The sequence below is a fragment of the Falco naumanni genome, chromosome 3 (genome assembly GCF_017639655.2).
Source record: "Falco naumanni isolate bFalNau1 chromosome 3, bFalNau1.pat, whole genome shotgun sequence".
Lineage (NCBI taxonomy): Eukaryota > Metazoa > Chordata > Aves > Falconiformes > Falconidae > Falco > Falco naumanni.
Genome location: NC_054056.1, coordinates 2612772 through 2635924, shown reverse-complemented (window position 1 = coordinate 2635924; position 23153 = coordinate 2612772). Strand labels below are relative to the sequence as shown.

The following is a 23153-nucleotide window of genomic DNA, read 5'->3' as shown; positions in this document are numbered from 1 at the left end:
GTTAGTAAATGTAAAGGAATCTGTGGAAAATAGTTTCAGATGTTAGGGGAATAAATGGCTCCCCAGCTGATAAAAGTGAGTAACGAGCACGCACGGCTTTGGGGAAGGCTGCCAGCAGGAGAGTGCTGCTACCCCGACTCCAGACTACGGCAACTGCCCCACCAAACCTCCCCCCCAGAGCCTACGTGCGCGGACCGGGCAGTGCGTATCGCAGGGGAAGGAAGCTCGTCCGCACAGTGGGATACGATTCAGTATCGCAGCGATCCAGACCAGCTCCCGCAGCAGCGCAGCGTCCTGGCTACTGCTGAGCCCGGCGGCATCGCTCCCGTGTGGCCCCTGCTCAGCCCCGTGCTGCAGGACAGCCCAGGCAGACAGCGGGCACGGACGGACAGGCAGCCCTGGCACCAGGCACCCGCTGCAGCCCCACAGCAAGAGGCAGCGGCTGCTCCCTGCCATCCTGCACGGGGCTGGTACAGCTGATGCTGGGCATGTGGCTTGGGGAGGGGGAGGCACGAGCGCGGTGGGGATCGGCTGCCCCCAGTGCAGGTTTAGGAGCCAGGACAAGTCTGATGAGTGGAGCAGCAACACCGATTGAGCCAGCACTCTGCCCTGTGCCTGCTGTTCGAGAAACACATGAGAGCAAGCATCACTAAAACGGTTTATTATATAAAGCCGTAGGAAATACACAGGAGGCTGAGGTTTAGGACACTTCCCTCTAGAGACTGCTCCAAGCTCCTCAGAATAGCAAACACACAAACTCTGATTTTCCTGCATCAAAGCTTTCAAACAACGGTTCAACAAGGATCTGAATACAGAGTTAAAAACACTTCAACATGCATAACATTTTCTGTTCCTAAGTAAAGCTGGGGGGGGGGCGGGGGGGGGCTAGCCCCTTCATCCTGCAGTTGGTTACAAAATGACAGATATCATGACAAAAGAGTACAAAAGGAAAAAAAAACCAAAAACACACAAGAAGATGCTTCCAGAAAAGCACGTGGCCGTCTAAGCAGGAAAGCAGGGTCAGCAGAAGTGCCCCAGCAAGGTGAGCGAAAGGGATGTAGAGCCAGGGCAGGGGGGGCCCGGGCAGGGCCCAGGGCTGGCTCAGCCCCCGGGCAAGGACGGCTCCAGCCCGCGTGTCTGGGATGGTTCAAGACGTTCTATTTTGCCCACACAGGGACTCGGGAGATGCAAAGCCCCTCCTCAGGGCAGCCCAGGTGCCACCTCTGCTTTGCTGGGACACAGCGAGGCAGGAGCGTGGCTGGGGGGAGCCGCCACCCCCTGCCCACCGCAGTGGCAGGGGACAGCCTTGGCAGGAGCAAGTTGTGGACACCCTGAACGCCCCCCTCAGCCGACCTCCTGTGCTCCCGCAGACCCTCCCTTCCCGTGGGCAGCACTCCCCTCCCCAAAACAATGGAGGCTCTTCCGACCGCCTCGGGAAGGCCGCTCCTGTCCCATGGCTCCCCGTGGGAGGGATGGAGCAGGAACGAAGCCCTCGGTGCTCTCAGCCTTCAGCACACCCTTCTCTGGGCCTCAGCCAGGCACATCACAGGGGGGACCACCAGTGGGCCCACAGCCACCAGGCTCCAGCTCAGACACGCAGGGGCAGCTGTGGGAGATCGGAGCGCAGATGGACAAGAACGGGGCAGGGAGTTGGGGAGCATGGGGACAGAACGCCCCGTACCTGCGAGTGATTTGAGCTCCTCACCCACATCGGAGTGAGAGCACCTCTACGGAGATGTGCAGAGCAAAGGGTCTGGCCCACAAACGGTGACGTGGCTACAGAAATCCAGAGGTGGATCCCATCAGGCAGGACATATGCTCTTCTTGGCCACACTCCAGCCCGGTGTCCCCAAAAGGGGCAGAGAGCCCTTCATGCCCAGGTCGCCACAGACCAGCCGCACGTACGGAAAGGCTGTGCTGCAAAGCCGGCCGCTACACAGGCCAGCACGGCCAAGCTGCACGGACCAGGAGCTGCTGCTGCCTTGTATCACACAGAGCAAGGGAAGCACATGGGCAAAAGAGAAAAGTCAGCACTGTGCCAGGGGGAGCAAATACATGCTGCCAGCGTGCAGGTCCAGCAGCCCAATGCTGAAGCTGCTGCGACTGCCCTTTGCTTGGCTGGGGCCCTGGGCTTAGCTCGTGCCTGGTCAGGCAGGAAGCAAAAGGAAAGAGTAAATTATGGGGGGTCTTGAAGCTCCTTTTTCAACTTTATTTAGCTTTGACTCTGCACAGAGCCATAGCATAGCGTACTCTAGCCTTCAGGGAGGGGCACAGGAATCCCCTGCACACACCGTGGTTTGGGGTCAGCCCCCATCTCCTGTGCCTCGTGCCCTGCCCTGAGATGTTGTTGGGGTATCTGGCACAAAGACCCTGAAGAATAGAGAAAGCCCCTGCCCCACGGTGTCCTTAGAGGCTCATAGGTCGCTGCTGCAGTCGCGGCACAGGATCTCATCGTTGTCAGGGATGAAGCCTTTCCCGACCAGCGAGGTGTTGCAGCGGGCACAGTTAAAGCAATTATGGTGCCAGTGACGGTCCTCAAAGGAGACGTATTTACCACCGCCAAAGCCTACAGGAGGGACAGAGTGCAGCATTAGAACCCCTGGGGAAACCGGGACGAGCCTCCCGCACAGACCGAGTCTTTGCCTGCTCATCTCCAAGTCAGGTCTTCACACGGAGCGCTGCACTGCGGCACCCAGACTCCCCCCAGCATCAAATACATGTGAAATACCAATCCACTCTTGTGGGGAGAAGAGGACCAAAATGATTTCACACCAGATTTTGCAGGGTTGAGATTCTCGGACCAGAATCACCATTTTCCCCCCAGAGGGAAGCAGGGAGTGGAGCTGCACCATCACAGCGAATGAGGGGGCTGCCAGGAGCAGCTCTTCCGAAGGACAGTGCTAGTGAAATCCTGGGAAGAGCCGTCCTGCCACCAGCCCAGGCTCCTGCAGAGGCTCCACGAGCAGCTTCCTTCCTCTGCCGGCAGTGGCTGGACTTGTGGGCTGTGACCCGCTTCTCCCCGGGACTGCGCCAAACTGATAAGGAGCAGACGGGAAGCAGGGTGCCCATGAGCTGCCCTGTCCTCAGCCAGAGTCATCCTCTGAGTCACCAGCTGATTCACGGCTTTGCCTGCCTTCCCAGCAGCAAGACACGAGTTGCAAATGGAAAGGTCAAGTGGGGGAGGACAAGAAGGAGGGAAGACCCTCTCAAGGGTTTCTGCAGAAAAGGACCCCCTGCTTCCCCTGTCTTAGGCAGGTACGACAGGTCCAGACTCCCCTGCAGCAGCAGCTGCTTCTGCTGTGGCTGGAAGTCTCTGGCTTTCCCAGTCTGTGAGCAATCTTCCCGCGGGACCCAGCAACCAGCCCCACGGCAAGCTAGAGACATGAGATCATGCTGTGAGGGGTTGTTTTGGGAGCCTTTACCCCTAGGCAGAGGGAACTCCTCCCAAGGGGCGCAGTTCACCGCTTTGAAAGATGCAGGTGAAGGGACAGAAGTGGCCCTAGGACCACCGCAACAAAGAGATCCTCCCTCAGGGGGTTCCTTGGAAAGCAGCCGCAGTTGTTTCTGCAGGGGACATGCCTGAGGGCACCTTGCACTCCCCAGCGTTTGTCCCCGGGAGGCCTGAAGTGCCTGGAGACACTTGAGCAAGCCTGTATGGTGGGGATGTGTACGAGCATCGAGCATCGTATGGGCCTGGGTCACACGAGGGCAACCTCCCCCGGAGAAGTCACTGCATGTCTGGAAGCAGAGGGCGTAGGTCATGCCTCGCCCTGCAGAAGCGCCCCATAACCAGGGCCGTTCCGCTCACCTGTGATGGGCTTCGTGCAGGCGCTGCACTTCTTGGCATAGAGGTTCCCAAAGCACTTGATACAGTATGGGTTGTCATCCTGGGAGGTGAACTGCTGGCCAGCCAGGGGCGTCTTGCAGCCTGTGCAGACGAAACACTCCTTGTGCCATGGCTCATCCCGGTAAGTCACTCCTCCCTTGGTCAGGGTCTGCAGGAAGAGACCCCACACTGGTGACACACAGGCATGGGGAAAGGGGCTGCAGCGCATGACCAGCAGCTGGCTGGGGTGCTGCTGCCTGACCCCTTCTCTGGGGGGGCTCAGACGGGACTGAGGTCACAGAACTCAGGGGCTTCGGGCTGTCAGGCCAGACGTACCTTTTTGCAACGAGTGCAGCGAGGAGCGAACTTGCTCTCATAACAGGGGACACAGTAATAATCCTTCTTGTCTGGGATGAAGGATCGTGACCCGATGGGCTGCTGGCAGCTGCTGCATATGAAGCAATGCTCATGCCAGGTTTGTCCGTTGTACTCCAGCTTACGGGATCCTGCAGAGAGAGCCCTTCACAGTGATGGGAGGGAGCAGCACATGCACACGCAGGGGACACAGGAGGCTGTGCAGGATAAACTGCAGCCCTGCACACTTGGCACTGTCCCTGCCCTCCCCGTGGCAGTGCAGGGCTGTCAGCAGCTGGAGAGGGGCCCCAGGCCCACCCCACAGCTGCCAGAGGAGGGCTGCAGGAACATGCTCCCAGCACTGGCACACAGGCCACGGCAGAGATGCCTGTTGTAACCTACATCTGAAGATGGTGCCAGAATGGCCAAGCAAAGACACGCCTTTGCCTCAGGCCATCTCCAGAGACGCTCACACACCTTCAGTCATTCCTTCTCTCCTTGTCAGCACACACCAGAAAATGCCCAGGAAACCCTTTGTTATCTCCTCCCCAGCTCACTTCCCCGTGAAAAAGGGGAACAGAAAGACAGGGCTGCTGTGGTGATTGCAGCTGGGGATCCTGCTGCCTCGCCAGCCAAGCACAGTGTCCAGTCCACTCTGTACAGTGACAGAGGGGCAGGAGGGCAGAAATTCAGTTCTCTTCCTTGCTGCCCTAGTGTTGGACCCTGCAGCCCTGGCTGACGGTGCTGGGACCCGGAACGAACTGCAGTGCTCAAGTCTGCCTGTTCCTACCTGGCATGACTGTCTTCTCACAGGCAATGCATTTGGAGGAGAACTCGCTGCAGTAGCAGTCATTGCACAGCAGCTCCTCGCCTTGGCAGGTGAACGGCTCGTCGGCCAGAGAACGGTCACAGCGGAAGCAACGAAAGCAGTGCTCGTGGTAATGGCGATCCTCGTAGTACAGCTCCTGGGGAGAACAGCCAAGATGAGGAGTGCACTGATCGCCCCAGGGAACCACCCTGCCCGGCCGCGGGGTCCCGTACTCACTCTGCAGTCGTGGCTGATCAGCTCTTTGCACTCATCACAGGTGTTGGCAAAGTGGGCATCGTAGCAGGGGATGCAGTACGGGCCATTGTCCATCTGGATGTACTTGCGCCCATACAAGGACTCCTTGCAGTTGTCGCAGTCAAAGCACTCTGTCATGGTGCCAGTCTGAGGGCCTCCTTCACCTGCTACGAGATCAGCGGAGATGCTGGGTCAGCATCAGCTTACGCTGCCTGCGATGTCCCCGCACAGCCCGGCCGCCTCCAGACGGCAGGGACCGCGAATCCCTGCGCTGAGCAACAAGCAGCCGCTCTCAGGGAAGGACACAGACCTGAGCTGCGGCGCCTGCTCTGCGCCCGTACGCGCTGCCAGAACAGCCGCGCACGTTCAGGGCCTGGGACGAGTCTTCCTTCGGGTTTACACTCAGGTTCAACAGTTGGAGCACTCAGGCACCACTCTGAGAAACTAGGCACGTAAGCACGCAGTTGAGCTTCTCCCTGCCTGCCTCCCTGCCAGGAAGCAAAGCGTTTATGATGACCAAAAGCATTTTTTTGCATGAAAAGTTTTGATTTGGCACCGAAAGCAGGACCATACACACACTGTGGGCGCACATCCCCTGTCACATCAGAGCGCCAGCCACTTTGAGAGAGACCCGTCTACCAAGCAGCCCTTCAGAGACCCACGCTCAGCCACCAGCATGGCCCTGGACCCACGGCAAGATCCCTCCTGATGGCCTCTGAGCTGATGATAGGGCTCTCGGCGTTCCAGGTTCTGGAACCTCTCCAGAGCTTTAAAGCAGCTGCTCCACAGGGAAGCAGGAATCAGGCACCCCGTGCTGTGCCTGGCTGCGCAGCCACAGCCCAGCAAACCCTCCTGCACATGTTGCTCTAACTGCAAACACTCTGCAGGGAGAAGGCGCTGGTGAGGGTGGGGGTTTTACAAGGAACAGAGGGGTCAGGGATTTGCACGCAGGAGATCAGACATCTCTTGTTGCCCCTCGCCTCCCTCTCAGATGAGAGGTTCGTGGAACTATTTCCCTTTCTTTAGAGCACTAACTCCAGAACAAGAGTATCCTCCTCCTGTTTGGTTTAACCTGGTTATTCCTAAATATGGAGTTTTCCACTTGCGGAATCACACCCTTTTTTAATACGGGTCGCTATCAAGTGTAGACAAGCCCATGGAATTACATCTCAGCAGTCAGCTGTGGAGTGCGGCACGCTGCAGTTTCCTTAATGAACCCACCCACTCCAGAAAGCGCTCTTATGGCTCAACCGACAGTTTAGCACTTCGTGGGGCAGGGGCTCCCCCCCTGTGCCCCCCTGCCCCGGCGCCTCCCGTATGCCGAAGGCAGCCTCCAGGGCAGGAGCGGATCCAGACAGCTCTGACTCAGGGCCGTGAGCTTCCCAGGGCTATTCTTGGTCAAGCCACGCAACTCCCAGCTGTTGTCAAGCCTGGTATGTGCCGATAGGGTTGCCGGTGAATAAATCCAGTGTTCCCACATGGCTACGTGACCCACAGAGGGGGAACAAAGTCCCTTTTCAGACACTCTCGTTACCCAGCTGCCGCCCCGGCCGTTGCCTGCTCTGCTGACCGCTCCGTGCCCTCCAGCACGGCAGGCTGCTGCGTGCGGCTGCGGCTCTGTGGCGTGTCCCTGCGAGCAGCACGGCCTTGGGGCCACCGCTCTGCTCAGCCTGGCCTCTGGAGCCCCAGCCAGCAGCCCCGGACCAGCTGCGGGCTGGGCCAGGCAATTTCCAGCCTGTTACTGGAGACGAGGCAGGCGCTCAGGGTGGCTGGCACAGGGGGGCTGGATGGGTGCCAGGGTGCCAAACTGAGCCCGCTGCCACTGCTCTGCCCCCAGCCTGGGCTGGCCCCCAGCACCCCCTTCCTCTGGGGCACCCCACGAGGTGCTCACCCGACTGGACAGCGGCTCCCGTGCCCCCAGCACCCCGCACGGCTCCTGGCCGCTGCTCACCCACCACCTCCCCCTCTGCCACCCCACACGACTTCGCTCCCTGAAGCCACCCGGGACCTTTCTCTCTGGCAAAGAATGACAAATCAAATTAATAACCCTCCTCCTCCCAGCCCTGTTGAAGGGAACTTTCCAAGGTGTGTCTGTAATAAAAGGGCCTCTAATTAGCACTCCTGCCCCCGGAGCACGATACGCCAGAGCAGGGAGCTGCCATGTTTGCTCAATGGGCTGCACTTTATCTCTGGGGTCCTGTAACCGGGGTCAGAGGACATCAGAAAACGCGAGGGAAGGAAAAACAACTGGAATGGAGAAGCTTTGGGTTTTACCGGTGACATGGACTCAGACTCTCGAGCGCTGCTGCTGCCCCTGCCCCTCTGTGAGCCCCGGTCCCCAAACTCAAAACAAGGGGCAGCATTTTGCCGTGTGGTAGGGGCAGGAGGTGGGCAGGATCAGCCCACCACAGACTGCTGTGGGCTCTCGCCCCCCTCAACCACAAGGCACCCCAACAGGGCGGGTGCTGCTGCCCGGAGTGTGCGCTGTCCCCCGGCCCCACGTGCCCCCTCAGGCCCCAGTGCCAGCAAACCACAGAGCTACGGGGTGCGAGCACCAGCGCCAGAGCGAGCGCTCGGGGCCAGAGCAAGCCCTGCTCCCCTGGGGCAGCTGAGCTATCACCATGACCGAAAGAGGGATTAAAAAAAAATAATAATAAAATAAAGCAACAGGAACATTTCAATCCCAGCTGGTGTTTGCCACCCAGGCCCCTGGCAGTGCCAGCCCTCCTCTCCCACTCCTGAGCCCACCGGGCTCGCCCCGGCTGGAGCTGCGGGCCGTGGGTGCTGCGCAGCGCTGCTGGCACTGCAGGTGCGCGTCACGCAGCAACCGCCGAAGGGGAAATGAAAACCATACAAACCCTCTGAAAATGATGGACCCAGGAAGACCCTAAAGCAGCGTGCCGTGCTTGCCTCCGCTTTCAGCAGGTTCTCCCCAAAGCCCTCCTGTGCCTGCTGGGCCAGCCAGGCTCCTGCTCTCTGCCAGCCGGAGCGGGCTAGCAGCCAGCCGGGCGGGCAGCCGAGCAAGTCCCAGGAGCATCACCCAGCCCAGGCTGCTATGACAGCATACGGGATCAGACTGCGCTGCCTCTTCCACAGAAAAAAGAACGGGCCCAGGAAGTTTGCTCAGGATTATTTGCATTAGATAAGCTGTTTGCTGGCTTTGTTCTGGTCTCACAGGCAGTGCTGGGGAGGGGTGGCAGAGCCCTGTGCAACGCCAGAGTAAACTCTGCATCTTCGTCCCTGAGGGTATGGCACTGCTGGAGACCAAGTTCATGGAGAAAAGGAAGATGAGACAAAAGAAACAGAGTAAACTAAATCGTACAAAAGCCCACAATTATTGCTGTCTTTGTAATGGGGAACCTGGAAATTGCCTCTGTTCTTGAAGAAAGGAGGTGAAGTTTTAAAATGCGTTAAAAAAAACCCTTTAATTGAGGCTCAGATTTAGAAGGCACAGTATAGGCAGTCACTATGTGTGCTAATTAGCACGTGCTCATACTCTGCAGACTGCACCACCCTGTAAACATTAGGTGTGCTCTAGGCTGATGTAAGTAACGCCTTCAAATCCTAAACAAGGTGTTGCCCTAAAATGATGGGATTCCAGTTGCAAAGCGAGTGTTTGCTCGCCCATTACCAGGTGGCTGCGGTCCCTGTGGGACAAGGCTCACTGAGGCAGGTCCCTTGTCCGTGGGGATGGTGGAGCTGGATGTGGGGTGTTCTCTCAGCTGTCTCGCTGGCCGTCTGAGGGCAAAACCAAACAACAGATCTATGCCTGCCAGCTGCCGACCCTTTCCCTTCGACAGATAGTTGTGCTCAGGGAGGAAGGGAAGTTCAGTTCCTCTCCTGTGCCCATGAACAAACAGTTTTGGGAACAAGAGCTTCTCTTGCAAACAACATTTAAAGTGCTCCAGGATGCAAATCTGATCAGTCTGGAACTGAGCTCAGAATAGCTTCATGTATGAGAAAGGTCAGCAATTTGTCAAGGACACACAGCAGAGTCCACTTTCTAATTAGAGAGTAACATGCACCTAACACCACCCCGGTGTCATTGTCCACAGCAACTGCAGCAGATGGCTTAGCAACAGCCCAGGAGATTACTACATTAATTCTAGTGTTGATAAACCGGGGACCTATTATGCAAAGGAGGCAGCACAGACTGTCCACAGCCCGGCTTTCTGCTGCACACAAGCACTTCAGAGCTTAACCAGCCTCTTGAGACGACTCCTGCTACAAGGAACTGCTTCAGCGAGAGGTCTCATGTATATGGTGAACCTATAACCCCGTGTAACTTCACACCAGTTTGTTTTTCGTTGTCAGCTCACAACCAGCTGCTCCACGAAGTGATCCTAGAGCAACCCATATGGCTATTCCTAGGGAAACACTTAATCTTTCCAGGACACAGGAATAGACCTGCCTTTGATGGTCTGTCAGGTTCCTGCCTATTCTCACCTTCCCTGGGCTGCTCTGAGCACGCTTGTGGCAGTTGCAGTTCACACCTAAACAGAAACGTAGAAAAGCAAGCACAGCCTCGCCGGGAGAGGTGAGCTTTCCCCAGGTAAGATGAAACCACCCAGGGACAAGGGGTTGGAAGACCATCCTCAACGTGCTTCCCAGTCAGAAGAGGAGAACAACGCTTTTTGTTCCTGTTGGCTTTCCAGAACCATTATGGGTCCTGGAATCTGCATGAAATTGTTTCTGCCTGCTACCAACCCTAAAAAGGGAAACCAGCTGCTTGCTCTGAGGAGCAGCTCCAGCTCCTCCGTTACTCTGGGAGCATTTTCAGTCCATGTTTCCTGACCAGCATCTACGGATGCACCCGGGGTCCCTGCATGGCACGGCCAGCCTGGGCTCTCCGGCGGCAGAGCAGCCAGCTCCCTGGGGACAGTGCGGGCTTCTCTGCACCTCCTCACACCACTGCCCCTGCCTGCACCCTCTCGCTCTGCTCCCAAAGCCACGAGCGCGGCTGCAGACCTGGCACAGTGGGAACACCCTCCATCTGTTGTTAAAGGAGATCCTGCTTTGGGGCCAGAGGCTGGAGGCAGCTTTCCAGAAAGGGGCTGAGTGTTTCATCAGGGTAACCCAACCAGACCCAGCCTGCACCCAGCACCCTCAGGAGCTGTGTTGCATCAAGCACCCGCCTGCTCCCAGCCCCACTGAGTCACTTCCTGCCCATGGAGCTCACCTCCGAGCTGCCGTCCTGCCCCAGCCTCCCCACCGACAGCTCGGCAGCCTCCAGTATGAAGGTCCTCACAGGGACCATCGGCTCAGCCACAGAGCTCACCTGGCAGCTCCCCCCCTCACCAGCACAACGGGAGGATGCTGCAGGTCATTCCTTGAACACGCAGGGGAAATCTGGTTCTTACAGTCAGCCTCGGAGGCAGGAGGCAAGTGAATCAGCTGGGTGTACGGCCACGCAGCCCCCACCTGCAGCACTGGGACATTGTGCTTACACCTGTGCACGTCCTGAGAAGCTGCACCGCAGTCATATCCCCAAGCACGGGCAGATCATCCTCCTGCCCGGAGCAGTCATGGGCTGCTCTGGGCTCTGCGACACATTTAGCAAAATGGTTGGCACAGTTGTAAGGAAACACCCTGCATTTCAAGTGAAGTAAGTGCTGTCAGAATCACCCTTGCTCAGCAAAGTAGGCAGCTTCCTGCAAATGGCCACAACTTTTGAAAGGAAGAAGTAGCAGAAACTGTTAAAGCATCTGACAAATCACAAGGTAGACCTGGATCGTTGCACGACTTTAATAGTCTTAGAATGGCAATTTAAGGGTTTCCTAATGTTCAGAAGGGATCTCTGAGGTGCCCTCGATCCAAAGAACGAAACCACATTGCATGGACTCCTCCTGACAGCTCTGCATACAGATCAAGATAGTCCTAAAAGATGAAGTGTACCACAGATGTCCAATCTTACCCTTAAATTCAGAAAATCTCAGCTGATGCCAGCCCATAACCTGCCCAGAGGTGCCCTGCAGTGTTTGTACATCTGTGACACAGACATCACACCTGGCCCAAGGTGAGCAATGGCAAATGGCTGCAGTGCAGGGCACGGCCACCACTGCTGGGCTGAGCTCACATGAGGTCCTGGCAGTGCAGGCAGAGCCGCAGGCATGCCAAAGGCGAGCAGTGCCTTCGCACACAGCACTGCCTGCATGGAGCAAAAGGGTTCCAGGAGGGTGCTGCTGAGGGCAGGTACAAGGAGCCCAGTCCTACCCAAAAGCAGCCTCCCACAGAGAGAAGAGGCTGAGGAGTGAGGTTACAAGTGCAATGAGAGCACTGGAGGACCTAACAGAGACAAAGCCCAACTCTGCAAGTGCCGTAAGAGGTGCCCTTGCCTCACACACAGGATGAGAGACAGGAAGCATCTTTATCACTTTAAACATTAGTGACATGGCACAATGTGTATGCTAATACTTATTTTCTATATCAGCACTATTCTACAGAGGAGGTGGTGATGGGATGCATCTCCAGGAGGCCAGGCTCACTTGCATGCTTTCTTGTAAACACCAGCAATGCTGATTTTGGGAGGAAAATGACCTCTGGTGCCTGGTCTTAAGTACCTGCTGAATTCGGCCAGACTAGATATATTCAAAAGATCTGGAAAGCAGCAATGATTTTTTAAAAGTTTAATTCAAATTTTCTGAATTACCATGAATCATTGGCCAGGTTTCTCAGGCAAGCCAACAAACCCTAGAGAGATAGTACACAGGGTCAGCTCTCCACACACGGAAATAGCTTCGTCCTGCAGACTCGCCAGTAGACATGGCTCGGTCTGCAAGAAACCTCAGCACCCCCTGGCCACGAGTGGTCCTGCCTGTGGACTGGGGATGTGGGGCTGTCGGGAAGTTCAGGGTCCTAAGGAGCTCCAAAATGCTGCTCTGGTTTCAGAACCCTACTGAGTTCATAGGCCTTCCTTCCTCTAGTACTAAATTCTTCATTCTTTCTCCTACATAAGGAAAGATAAAACTTTTCCAATGTGAAAGGAAGACGTGCTGCTACTAAGTCCAGCTCTCACAAGGCAGCATCCCCATACAAGGTAACGGGACACAGCTCTAAGCCAGTATTTGTGCACACTGGGACTTTTGTCCCTTCTCTACCCTTTAAAGAAAGAATCGCTTTTTAATGAGGCTGCAGTTGCAGGGGAATCTGATTTTCCATGTTACAGTGGAAAATGAGGCAGGTTTACCCATCTGAGATTTGAACTGTAATTTCTTGTGGCAAAGACCTTCCTTTGCATTTGGTTTTCAGCTACTTCCTTTCCTCCCCGTATCCTTCTTATCTGAACAGGCCTCCTGAATCCAGCTGTGAGCTGAACCATCCACATGGTGAGCGTCAAGATATGGGGTTTGGAGGAAGACAAACAGAAGATCTAGTCCAACACCACCAGTGAGAAATGCCAGGCTTCCCGTGGGTGCCCGTCTCCACTGTGCCTACCTACCTTCCAAAGCCCCAGCAGAGGGACAGCAGAGTGCAGGCTGACAAGGAGAAAGGCAACAGCCAGTTCAGCCCTTGCTCTAGGCTTACTTTCTTTAGGGACAGTTAATTGACAGAGAAAGAAGCTTAAGAGTCCCTACTGTGCAGCCATAACACGAAAAACTGCCCAGGAGGAAAGAAGAGAACGATTTCAGAGTTAAAAAATTATTACTGCACACCTGTAAGGGTTAATTAACTGTTTCAGGTTCTGAACAAAACCCTCCCTCTGCAGAGGGCAGCTTGGATGGAGGGCAGAGATAACAGCAGTGGAACTGTTGCAACGCATTCAGAACAAGCAGCCTGTGTCATTCTGCTGACATTAAAACTGAATGTTTGCTCAAGAGATCAGCTGTTAATCTTTTGCATAAGATATACACAAAGTAAGCAAATTTTGCACACTCAACAGGAAGTCAGGAATTAAAACCACTTGGGCAGTTTGGACCTGTCACGGTTCAAACAGACCATTTAACTGAAGGAGGAAGTCCAAGAGCAGAGGAGTAAGATACAAACACACCAGAAACTTCTCCCCAGCCAAATCAAGTCCCTTTCACCAGATGGTCAAGAAACCTGTGGCTTACAAATGTGCCAGAGGAGATTCTGGCTGGTTTCTGAAGAGGTCTGGGAGAAGACAGAGACAGCCTGGCCCAAGCTCTAGGTCGCAGGTACCTTCCCCTGCCACGTGCGGGGCTGACCACGCAGGAGCCTGCTGGCAGCGGCTTGCACCACGCCAGCCTGCTACCAAAGCGTCGAACCGGCTGCAGGGCAGCAGCTGCTGGCATGGCCAAGGTGACCATAATAGGAAGAAAGATGCTGGAGCCAAGTTTCAGGGAGCATGACTGATCGCAGGAACTTCAGCGCGATCGGAGGAGCGGGAGTCACAGTCCAGGGAAACGGCTGCTCGTATCAATTCTTAAAAAGGAACAAGGAACAGGCGTGCAATCGCTTTCTGAACTCCTGCTCCTCTCAAGCACGTTAGTGGGGTGACTAGAGAGAAGGACACATTCCCATTCAATTACGGGAACACTGATATCAAAAACACTGGCGTGCATGCTGCCAGTACACACAACCTCCGGGCTTTCCTCGCTTGTGACAGGCAGTAGGTGTAACACCAGCCCGGGCAGCGCTGCCAGCGCCGGACTGCACCACCAGCTCACACGACATCCCCACCACGGCAACACACACGATTCACACCTGCTTGTGGTGTCTCAGCCTCAACAGCCCTGGCGAAACTGCCATCAGCTAGTGAGTGCTTGACAAATCTCATCACGAGGGTCTGCCAACGTCAAATCCACAAATTCTCTTAGTTTTCCTCTTTCAACTAGAAAATTGGGCAAGAACAAGGAACTTGTTGCTTGCACAGGGCTGAATAGACCTTTCAGACATATTGAGCAGACTATACATTAACCATCGTCATACTGGCAACAAACAGTAATGCAAGAACACAACGCAAACCCTGAAGATAGTCATCAACCATAAAAAACAGCTTAATGGGCGCTGGCTGGCCTCCAAGGCCCCAGGTTTCACACCAGGTCTAGGCAGAGGTTAATTTGGAGGGTAAAACACTCGCTGCTTCTAAATGGTGTAATTTACCTGTGAACCTTCTTTGCCCGTGTCATTATGAAGTGATGAACAAGAAGAGGTGGTGGGAAGGGACCATAACTGGATGAAGTTTTGTCAAGAAAGTCACGAAGAGAGTATATATACATGTACACAAAACTACAAATTAGTAGATAAGGTGCTTCACGCTACCTGCCTGTTGTAGCACATGTTTTCTTGTTCTGTGTGCTACAGCCTCTTAACATCACACATCACTGCAACTACAACCTCACACGAGGTACAGAGCCCCCCACATGAAGTCAGTATTCTCCAGAAACAAACATATGAGCACAAAGATCAAACGCATCCATGCCCCAAACTCAAAAGACAGAAGTCTTGCACAGAGCCTTGGGTGGTCTAAATCTTCCAAATGCAGAATCCCAGAGAGAACTTTATAATGCCCTGACTATTACAGAAAGAAAAAGGGACTCCCGAAGAATAAGCATGTTGTGAGGATTATAATCTAGTAAAGAAAGTTTAATTTTGGACTGAATTGATTTATGCCCGTGTAACCCAGCAAAGCTGGCCCGTAGCCATACAAATGCCTTACTGCTTATCCAACCGCACAAACCCAGGGCTCCAGCAGTAGTGTTTCAAAATCTCTTTGCCCCACAAAATAAAGGTCATATCCAGTACACTAGAATTCAAACATTAAAGCATGACAGGAAATGACTAACTGCACACTGAGGCCAATTTACCTTCATCTTAGATCTGCTCAGCACACAAGAATCTTGCAATTCAAACAGACATCACAGCCTATATGTAGAAAAAAGAATCTGACCGCTCTGACTGCTAGTTCTTGGGTCTGTGTGTCTGAGTACAGATATCGCTGCAAAATAATGGAATTCCGCTCTATTTCCCTAAAGTTCTCTTGTAAGCCTAGCCCTATGCTGCCGTGTTCGCTTTTCTTTCCCTTAGGGTCAGCTGTTTCTTAAATTGAGGATGAAGCCATTCTTATTTCTGAGGTGACAGAATCACAGAGCCATTTAGGTTGGAAAAGGCCCTTAAGATCATTAAGTCCAACTGTATAATTTAAGTTAGTGTTTACAAAGCTTTTTGTAGTCCCCGATTAAGAGGTACTTAGGAGATTATACGCCTGTTTTGCACATGGAGGCAATCAGGAGGCTGCTTCAAGCTTCTGAACTAGCCCCCACCTGAGCTTGTGGACAGGCTGCAGGGGATGGGTGCAGTCACAGTGCTCACATGCTGAAAAGCAAACCTGCCTGGTCTGAGCTCCATCCCTTAACTGCCTTCTCCGGAAAGCCTGGCAGCTCTTTTGCTGATTAAGCCTCTGCTCAGCTTCAGGGTTTTTTGTAACAAACAAAGCAACTTTGACTTACAGTAGCAGGGAAAGACATATAAACCAGACATGTTTTATTTAATGTATGCCTATTACTTAAAGGGCAAAGTGAATTTTTTCACCAAATTAGGTCAAAATATTCCCGTTTCCGATTTGATTCTTTGTCTCCCAAACATGAGCATTTGTAGTCGGCTTCTTGCATATAAGCAGATATACTGAGAGGGGTAACCTGCGCTGTCACCCTGGCGGTTCTGTGCCTTTTGGGGCTCTCTGCACCCACATGCAATACCAGCAGAGCAAAGAGAAGGCCAGGAAGGTGATGGGGCTCATGTGCCATGCAAGCTCTTGCCCAGCAGCCGCTCTCTCACCCTGCCAGCCACTACCCGTGGGCCTCCCCACCTGCGCTGGCTGTTTGCACGAGAAATAAGGACACTCTCCATCTAAAGCACTTTTTACAGCTGCTGGTGTCCCTTGCAAGCGAAGGCAATTACAGCTCGGTAGCGCAGCATGTGAGCAGCTTCTAAATCTGGGGAAGGACCGAATCCTGGCAAAGACAAACTGTCTCGGGTTACCAGCCCGAGAGCTGCTTGCCTGTGGTCCGAAACAAAACTAAGAGCGTTTGTTGCCTGGGAGATGCTATAGGTGCCAGCTGCAACCCTCCCGAAAAAAGGTAGGGAGTGCTCTGGAAGGACAGGGCCCCCAAGGCACAGGGAGGTACAGAACTGGGATGGACAGGGTCACTGCGAGAGGAAGATAACCTCTTCTTTCAGCCACTGCCTTGCCAACGTAGAAGTGAAAGGAGTATCCTCCTGCACCTGAAGATTTCTCTGCTAGGTGATCTGGTCCTCAGGTGTAATTTCCTTTTGCTATACAGAGCTGGTTATCTTCAAATCGGTCTCCTCCTTAAAGCATTTGTCACATTTGGCACCTTTAAAAATTACTCAAGTACTGCACATTTTAAGTAAGAGAAGCCATCAGTTGTAATTGTCACATATTTTACGTAAGATCTGAGAAATAACTCCTTGCGAGTACTAAAAAGAAATCTGCAGGATGCAATGTGCCTTCCAATTTCTGCCATGCTGTGCTGCCACGCTTTGAGACAGGGTCTGTGGTAGTACCCACGAAAGGGAAAAGTGGTGCCACATCCAAAAGGCTAAGTGGAAACAGCTGTTGTGAGGGGTGCAAATGCTCACAAAATTTATAAACGCCTTTCTATCACGCAGGCACGCATTGAGTTTCCAACATCTATGCCCCTGCCTGCTGGATGTGTCGGGTCCTGAACTAGGGCTGCTGCCCACCACACTGGCAGCATGGAACAACTGCTGCTGACGGGGGGCATGGTGAAGCACACGTGCTGACTGTAACTAAACACTCGTACAGAGAGGAAAACTGCTCCTTTACAGAAACAACGCACATGAACAGCAAAAAAACCCCAATATCTGAGAGCCGCTGATCTAGCCTGCAGCTCATTTACAGGACCTAATTCTCGCATTCAAATCTGAGATTTACAAGGAAACGTACATGCAACAGCTTTGTCACATATTAAAAAGGAACTGAAAGGTCAGAATTTTAACTAATGCAGGCTCCTCTCATGATGACTTTCAGGTAAAGACCAAGAAGAGTTGATGTTTCAGCCCCTGAAGCAGCAGATATGGAGCAACGCCCCATTTCTTTGCTGCAGAGAGGACACTCCAGACTCGTTCCCTGAAGGACGCAACAGCAGCCTGCTCTCCGACTAGGCTGAAAGATCCTTCCGAAGCTGTAGGCACAGTCAGGCACGTTGTGGCCTTCGCCGCAGGAATACACCACCAATGCCCTAATAACCCTCCCTCCCTCCCCTAACCCACCACAACAGGGATGGGCAATTTACAAGCTCTTTGTCCCAAATCAGCAAAGCTCTGGAAACAAAACCTCAGACCAGTTCTCCGTTACCTTGCATGGTGGAATGGGATGGAGCAGCGTAAAGCCCAGCAGCCTGGAGGACTCACACTGCAGGCAGCGAGAGCAGGTGCGACCGGCAAGAGGCTCTCGCTAGTAAATCATCGCTTCACTAGCAAAACACTGGAGTGCTTGCCCAGAAACAAAAGCAGTCACATCGTAAACCAGAGGGTGACATCAGCACAGGGATTGCGTTTCCTACAGAGGTTTAAATGTCATTACTTGTGACTGGAAATTAGACACTTACAATTCAAGTTACTCTAGATTTTCACAAGAGACCTAAGAATTCCAGTTCTGTGCAGATATATTTCACTTTCAAACCCTTTCTATTTCTCCATGTCACAATGATAGAAAAAGAAAAGAAGATTGTTCTCTCTAGCAAAACTATCACGAAGCGCAAAGCTAATGAACATTGTTATTAACCTAACCAAGTCAGGTGCTAACGAGGTGAGCAGCGGAACTCATCGATTTCCACTGGAAAGGCTCCATGTGATTCAAACAGCATGCTCTACTTTTGGCTCAGTGATTCAAAAACCTCTGAATAAGAGTGGAAGAGGGCAATCCAAAGTTCTGCTTTGCATCTTCTTCTAAAATTAAATCTCAAAGCTATCAGGGATTTGAAAGCACTTATTTCATCATTCCTTAGCTGACTCATTGTTTCACAGAGCACGAAGCGTGATACAGTCTGTGCCCGTGGTCCAACACCTTCACCAACCTGAACTGCGCTTGCGACTTTCCACACGCAGCTCTTCAGGCTCTCCAAAAGCAACACATCCAAGGCTTCCATACAAGCGCAACGGGCCAGATTTAATCTTCCTGTGAGTTAATATGATGTTTGCACAGGGTTGAGAAATACTAGAAATAAAACTGCTCTTGGCTGAGTTACATGCAACACACCGCGTACTTCTTGCTATTAATGACTCTTTAGTAAGTACCACTATGACTCTACATATTCCAGAAAGCTCTGCTAGGCATCACAGCAATTTTCTTGGTATGAAGTGTTCACTGAATTAAAGGTAGCCACTGAAACATCTTAAAATTTAAACACTGACTTTTCTATTTCAAAATTTCCACGTGCTGAGAAAGAGAGGCAGATGAGAATAACTAATCCACATTTAAGGCCACAAACTAAAGATAAGTTTCTTTACTTGGAAAGTAGTTTAGCTCCCAGGCGCCCTACTGGAAATAACATATGATGAACCAGTGCAAGACCATAAATGCAAGAGTGCTCAGTTTCCACGGATCTGACATCCCGTACCTCTCATGGGATTGTTGCTTCCTCAATTCTCTAACAGCTGTCGCAAGCAAAAACATTATATTATTTACCCTTATAATACCTGCAGGGCAGGGAGTTATTTTATCTCCCTCCTGGGATTTGCACCTCACAGGCTTTTGGCACAAGGCAAGCCTGGTAGAACTAAAAATGGAACCAAGATCCAAGTCCTCGTCTATCTTTCTTCTCCTGAGATGCAGCACATATCCCCGTCAGCCTGGAAATCACGACACCCACTAATGCATTTATAGACCTGTGCCCAAACAGATTCCACAAACTGAACTCTTTGTGAGAAGCAAGAGAAAATGGAAGGAAGAGAACAACACGATCTTTAAGGTCCCTTTCCCACCCAAACCATTCCATGACACACGGACACAGTACTGTGCAGTTGCAGAGTACAGTTAATCCAGACTCCAGATCTTTTGACCAAGTAACGCCGGGCCTTCACTACCCGCTCCTACTATTTAAACTTTGGGCTTTGGAAGTGAGCACATGCAGCTGAAAGGCGGCACTGGAGTAGTGCAGCGCCAGGAGTCATGCACCAGTTCAAACTACGTTAGTTCTTAAGAACAGAAAAAGCCACGTTTCCCTTAAATGAGGGTAGCAGAATTCCAGGGCGAGGTCAAAAGCCCGGCTGGCCAAAGCCAACAGTTTAGGTTAGTACGTGGGGTCATGATGCTGACAAAAGTAGTCCTTGCACTCAGAGACCGTTCAGGATCCACTTTTTTCCTTGCTGTTCTTTCTTTACCATCTTCACATACATCCTAAGCAATATCCAGGAATACTACCATCAGATGTGGACCTGAGAGAGGAACTTTCATCTTCAACCACGCTGAAGTTAGGCCTTCCAGATAGACATTTTATATTATTAAATTTCTTTCGCTTCATTAGAAAAGCCTTAAAAAAAAGACATTTTTTTCACCAGCAGTACTGAGTTGCTATACACACTGTTTTAGTGGGAAACTGCATGATCTGCAGCCACACGGATCTGAACTACAACAGAAATTACCTGATCTCTGACACACTCGCAGGAGGGAAATCCTGTGGGCTTGGATCATTCAAGAAATAAGGCTGCTGTACAGTTACAGGAACAACACATGTCCAGAATGGGCTCTAAACTGTTAAGATCCAGTCTGAAAATCAACTGTGAATTGTTTTTACAATTTGCATTTTATATTAAAAAACTCTCCCAAAGACCTCAGGAGGCAGAGCTCAGCCTGGAAAGGATTTTTAGAGTTATGCTGTAAAGCCACAGAAAGCAGGGATCTAGAACGGGAACAGTTCATTGCAGCTAAAACACTGACCCTGGGTTCTGCCTGAAACAGCTGGGATTATTTCTTCAGTTAAGCAAATTCCTGTTACTGAAACCCACTGTGATATTTAAAGAAATTTGGAGAAGATGCTGATTAGGCACTCTTCTTCCCAGATAACAAGATCTGAACCATATGAATTTATTAATTTCTAAGTGAACACTTGAAATGCGGGTAAACAAATTCAAAATATCAAGGTCATATTTATATTCCAGGGTAATAATTAAATATTTACTCTCTTCTGGTTCCAGTATTCTAGGTTTTTCTATGGACCAAAATATTTAGTCATGTAAAAACCATCTGGAAGACATTCACTTGGCCTGCTAAGATTCATTAGTTTAAAAATACACAAATAAAGTGTTCATTTTATTTCCCAAAAGCTAACACTGCTGCTTTCAGCTCTGTTAGGGTGCCTGATGAATAATGCTTATGCAACATTCTCAGCAGGAGATATCAGATGCCGCAGTTTCACAAATGCATACAAATATCTGTTAACTAAAACAAGTCTTGTATTTAGATTAATGCTTTTCTGTACTAACTCAAGTGATTATTCACAGCAGTATGAAAACCAGCTTGCAAATAGTTCAATCACTTGTTTTATTCTTTCTCCCATGCTCCCAAATCCCTACTGCTGAAATCTATTTTTAAAAATCACCAATGCAAAGAAATTTCTCTTCAGAACTGGGATTCAGATACCTGTGTTAAATAATTACAGAAGTTAAGCCTCCATGCAAGCCTTTTCTCTCCAAGAATTTCCTGCATAATCTTAATACAGCTTTTTAAAAACCAAGTAAACAAGAGGCACAGCTGAGAATTTTTTTTTTTTTTTTTACAAAGAGTTGAATTTGGCTTGGTATCCACAGGGATCACTTTTCTGGCCAAGAGTTTGCAAAGGGTTATTTATTGGCTAGCCATTTTTCTTTTGCTAGAAGATGCTGAGGTTTTAGCAAAGTTTCTGCAGAGTATGCAACAGTATTCAGCATTTGCTCAGCTAATGAGTTAAATCACTGCAGCTCTCCAATGACTTGAAGATTATGGGTGTAGGAAAAGGGAACGCTCAGAGAGGGGAACTTTCAGCAGCCACCACCAAACTGCGGTTAAAACAGACACCAATGACTCTATTCAGCTCCCAAACCTCAGACAGTTTCCATTTTCTCAATAACAAAGCATTTTTGTGGAATGAGGTAACAGCCTCCATCTGCCAGGTCTAACTCTCCACTAAGATTTCTCAAGAGCATGGCTGAAGGCGGGCAGCCAGCTGAGCCAAGAGGCTGCGAAAGGCAGGAGGAAAGGCAGGAAAGGCAGGAGGAAAGGCAGGAGTTGTCCCTGATGCCTGGGAAACAAAGGAACAAAGCTGCAACAGGACAGGCGTGGAGAGGAGCCTCTTTGAGACCATTGCACAAATCCTCCTGGGAGTTTGTATCAAAAGTAGCCTCAAGCAAGCTCCAACCAGTGCACAGCTAGAAAGCGCAAAAGGCCGAGGGAAGAGGGAAACTTTTCACTAAGGACGAACTGGGATTGGCAGGAGGAAGCACAACACAAATGGATGCCACAGGTTGAGCATTCAGCTGTCCATCAGCAAAATGTCACCAGTACAGAGCAGTGGGATTTAAAAGCGAAGACAGGTCTGCGAGCACATGCTGCACGATGCAAACGGGAACACAGATGTCCTGCTCCCAGGACGGTACAGCCCGTGGGACTGGCCACTCAGGCTGGGATGTCCCCCTCCACACCTGAAATGTCATGTGTCTAAGCCAGAGCAGTCACAGCCTCCTGAACAGAGCCTGGGAGGGCTTTTGGTTTTGTTCTTGCCTTGTTTTTGGTTTTGGCAGCCTGTATTTTGGTGTCTCAATTCCAGGGATGCCGAGCACCTATCCATTCTGTTGATCCCAGGCAAAGCCAGCTCAGTTCCTCTGAAAAGCAGATTGCTCATTCAGATTCAGATGAAGATTCTACCTGCTGGCAGGACCCCCGCAGCTGACTCGCATTCCCCTCCGTAAGCAGCCAGTTATTAGTCAGCTCCCTCATAATTCTGAGGCTCAGCTCCAGGTTCAACACATCCCAGCTGCCTGCCCTACGACAGGATAAGCAAAAGGGAACACCACAACCCCAGGCTCACTCATGCAAATAAAGGTAAAAACCTTGGAATCGCATGGAGAGATGAGGCCAGCTGGGAAGAGCTGGGAGGAAAAGGTAGCTACACAGCGCATAACATCAGGAAAGGATCTTCATGGTGTATGTGGGTCTTCTGGACTATTTTTTGTCACTGCATATATAAATCTTTAAAAAGCAATGCAGGAAATTCGCTGGGACATCGCAGCAACTGTGCAAATGGACGACCTGTGACTTGGGCAGGTCAGAACATAGAGGATCCACCTTATTTACTACTTTGGTAAATACTGCTGCCAAGAGCAGTTATTCACACCATTTTGAGCCCTCATTCTCCCTATGCAGCAGAAGACATTTGAATATAAATTTTAAGAATCACAATTCAGAGGGATTAAAAGACATTTCTAGAAAATCCATTCCAATTGTGTTATTTTAGTCTGGTCCATCAGGTTTTACATTTACAACGACAAAGATTGCCAAACAGAAACTGCCCCAAAGCCATTTTGCACAAATTTAATTGAAATTCGCAACCTCCAGACACTACTGCACTACAAAGGAAGAATGAATGAGGACAGAAATGTCAGTGTAGCTAGCCCCATTTAACATTCACCAGGGCACCAGCTTTACACACTTCTCTTCTGCCACAAAACTTGGTAGCTAAAGACTCATCAAAAGCAGGTACGTTTAACCCTGGTGCTATTTAGTCCTAGGGAGATGCTGAAATCTGTGCACTCACATACAGTCATATGCACTAAGCAGCAACAACTCAGAAAAATACATGGAGCAACTGGAATGCCACTCACCTGCAACTCAAACAGAGCAGCGTGCTAATTAGGAGAGACGTTTCACTTCCAAATATGCTGGTTCTCTAACCATCAATCTTTATTTCTGCAGATCAGACACAGCCTCCC

The 23153-nt window shown here is 51.4% G+C and overlaps 1 protein-coding gene across 6 annotated transcripts in view; it reads right to left on the bottom strand.

Moving 5' to 3' along the window:
- Positions 1 to 646: 646 nt before the first annotated feature.
- Positions 647 to 23153, bottom strand: part of FHL3 (four and a half LIM domains 3) — a 30498-nt gene continuing 7991 nt past the window's right edge. For 2 of the 6 annotated variants that reach the window (XM_040586166.1, XM_040586164.1), the window contains exons 2-6: positions 5226 to 5410; positions 4971 to 5145; positions 4163 to 4332; positions 3809 to 3995; positions 647 to 2566 (exon numbers count right to left, since the gene is read on the bottom strand). In XM_040586166.1, the coding sequence (XP_040442100.1) occupies positions 2415 to 2566; positions 3809 to 3995; positions 4163 to 4332; positions 4971 to 5145; positions 5226 to 5381 (840 nt within the window). In that variant the 5' untranslated portion in view covers positions 5382 to 5410 and the 3' untranslated portion in view covers positions 647 to 2414. Of the gene's footprint in view, positions 2567 to 3808; positions 3996 to 4162; positions 4333 to 4970; positions 5146 to 5225; positions 5411 to 5553; positions 7050 to 8153; positions 8836 to 8874; positions 8982 to 23153 lie in introns of those variants that run through there. The other 4 variants (XM_040586165.1, XM_040586160.1, XM_040586161.1 and 1 more) reach the window with 4 other exon arrangements.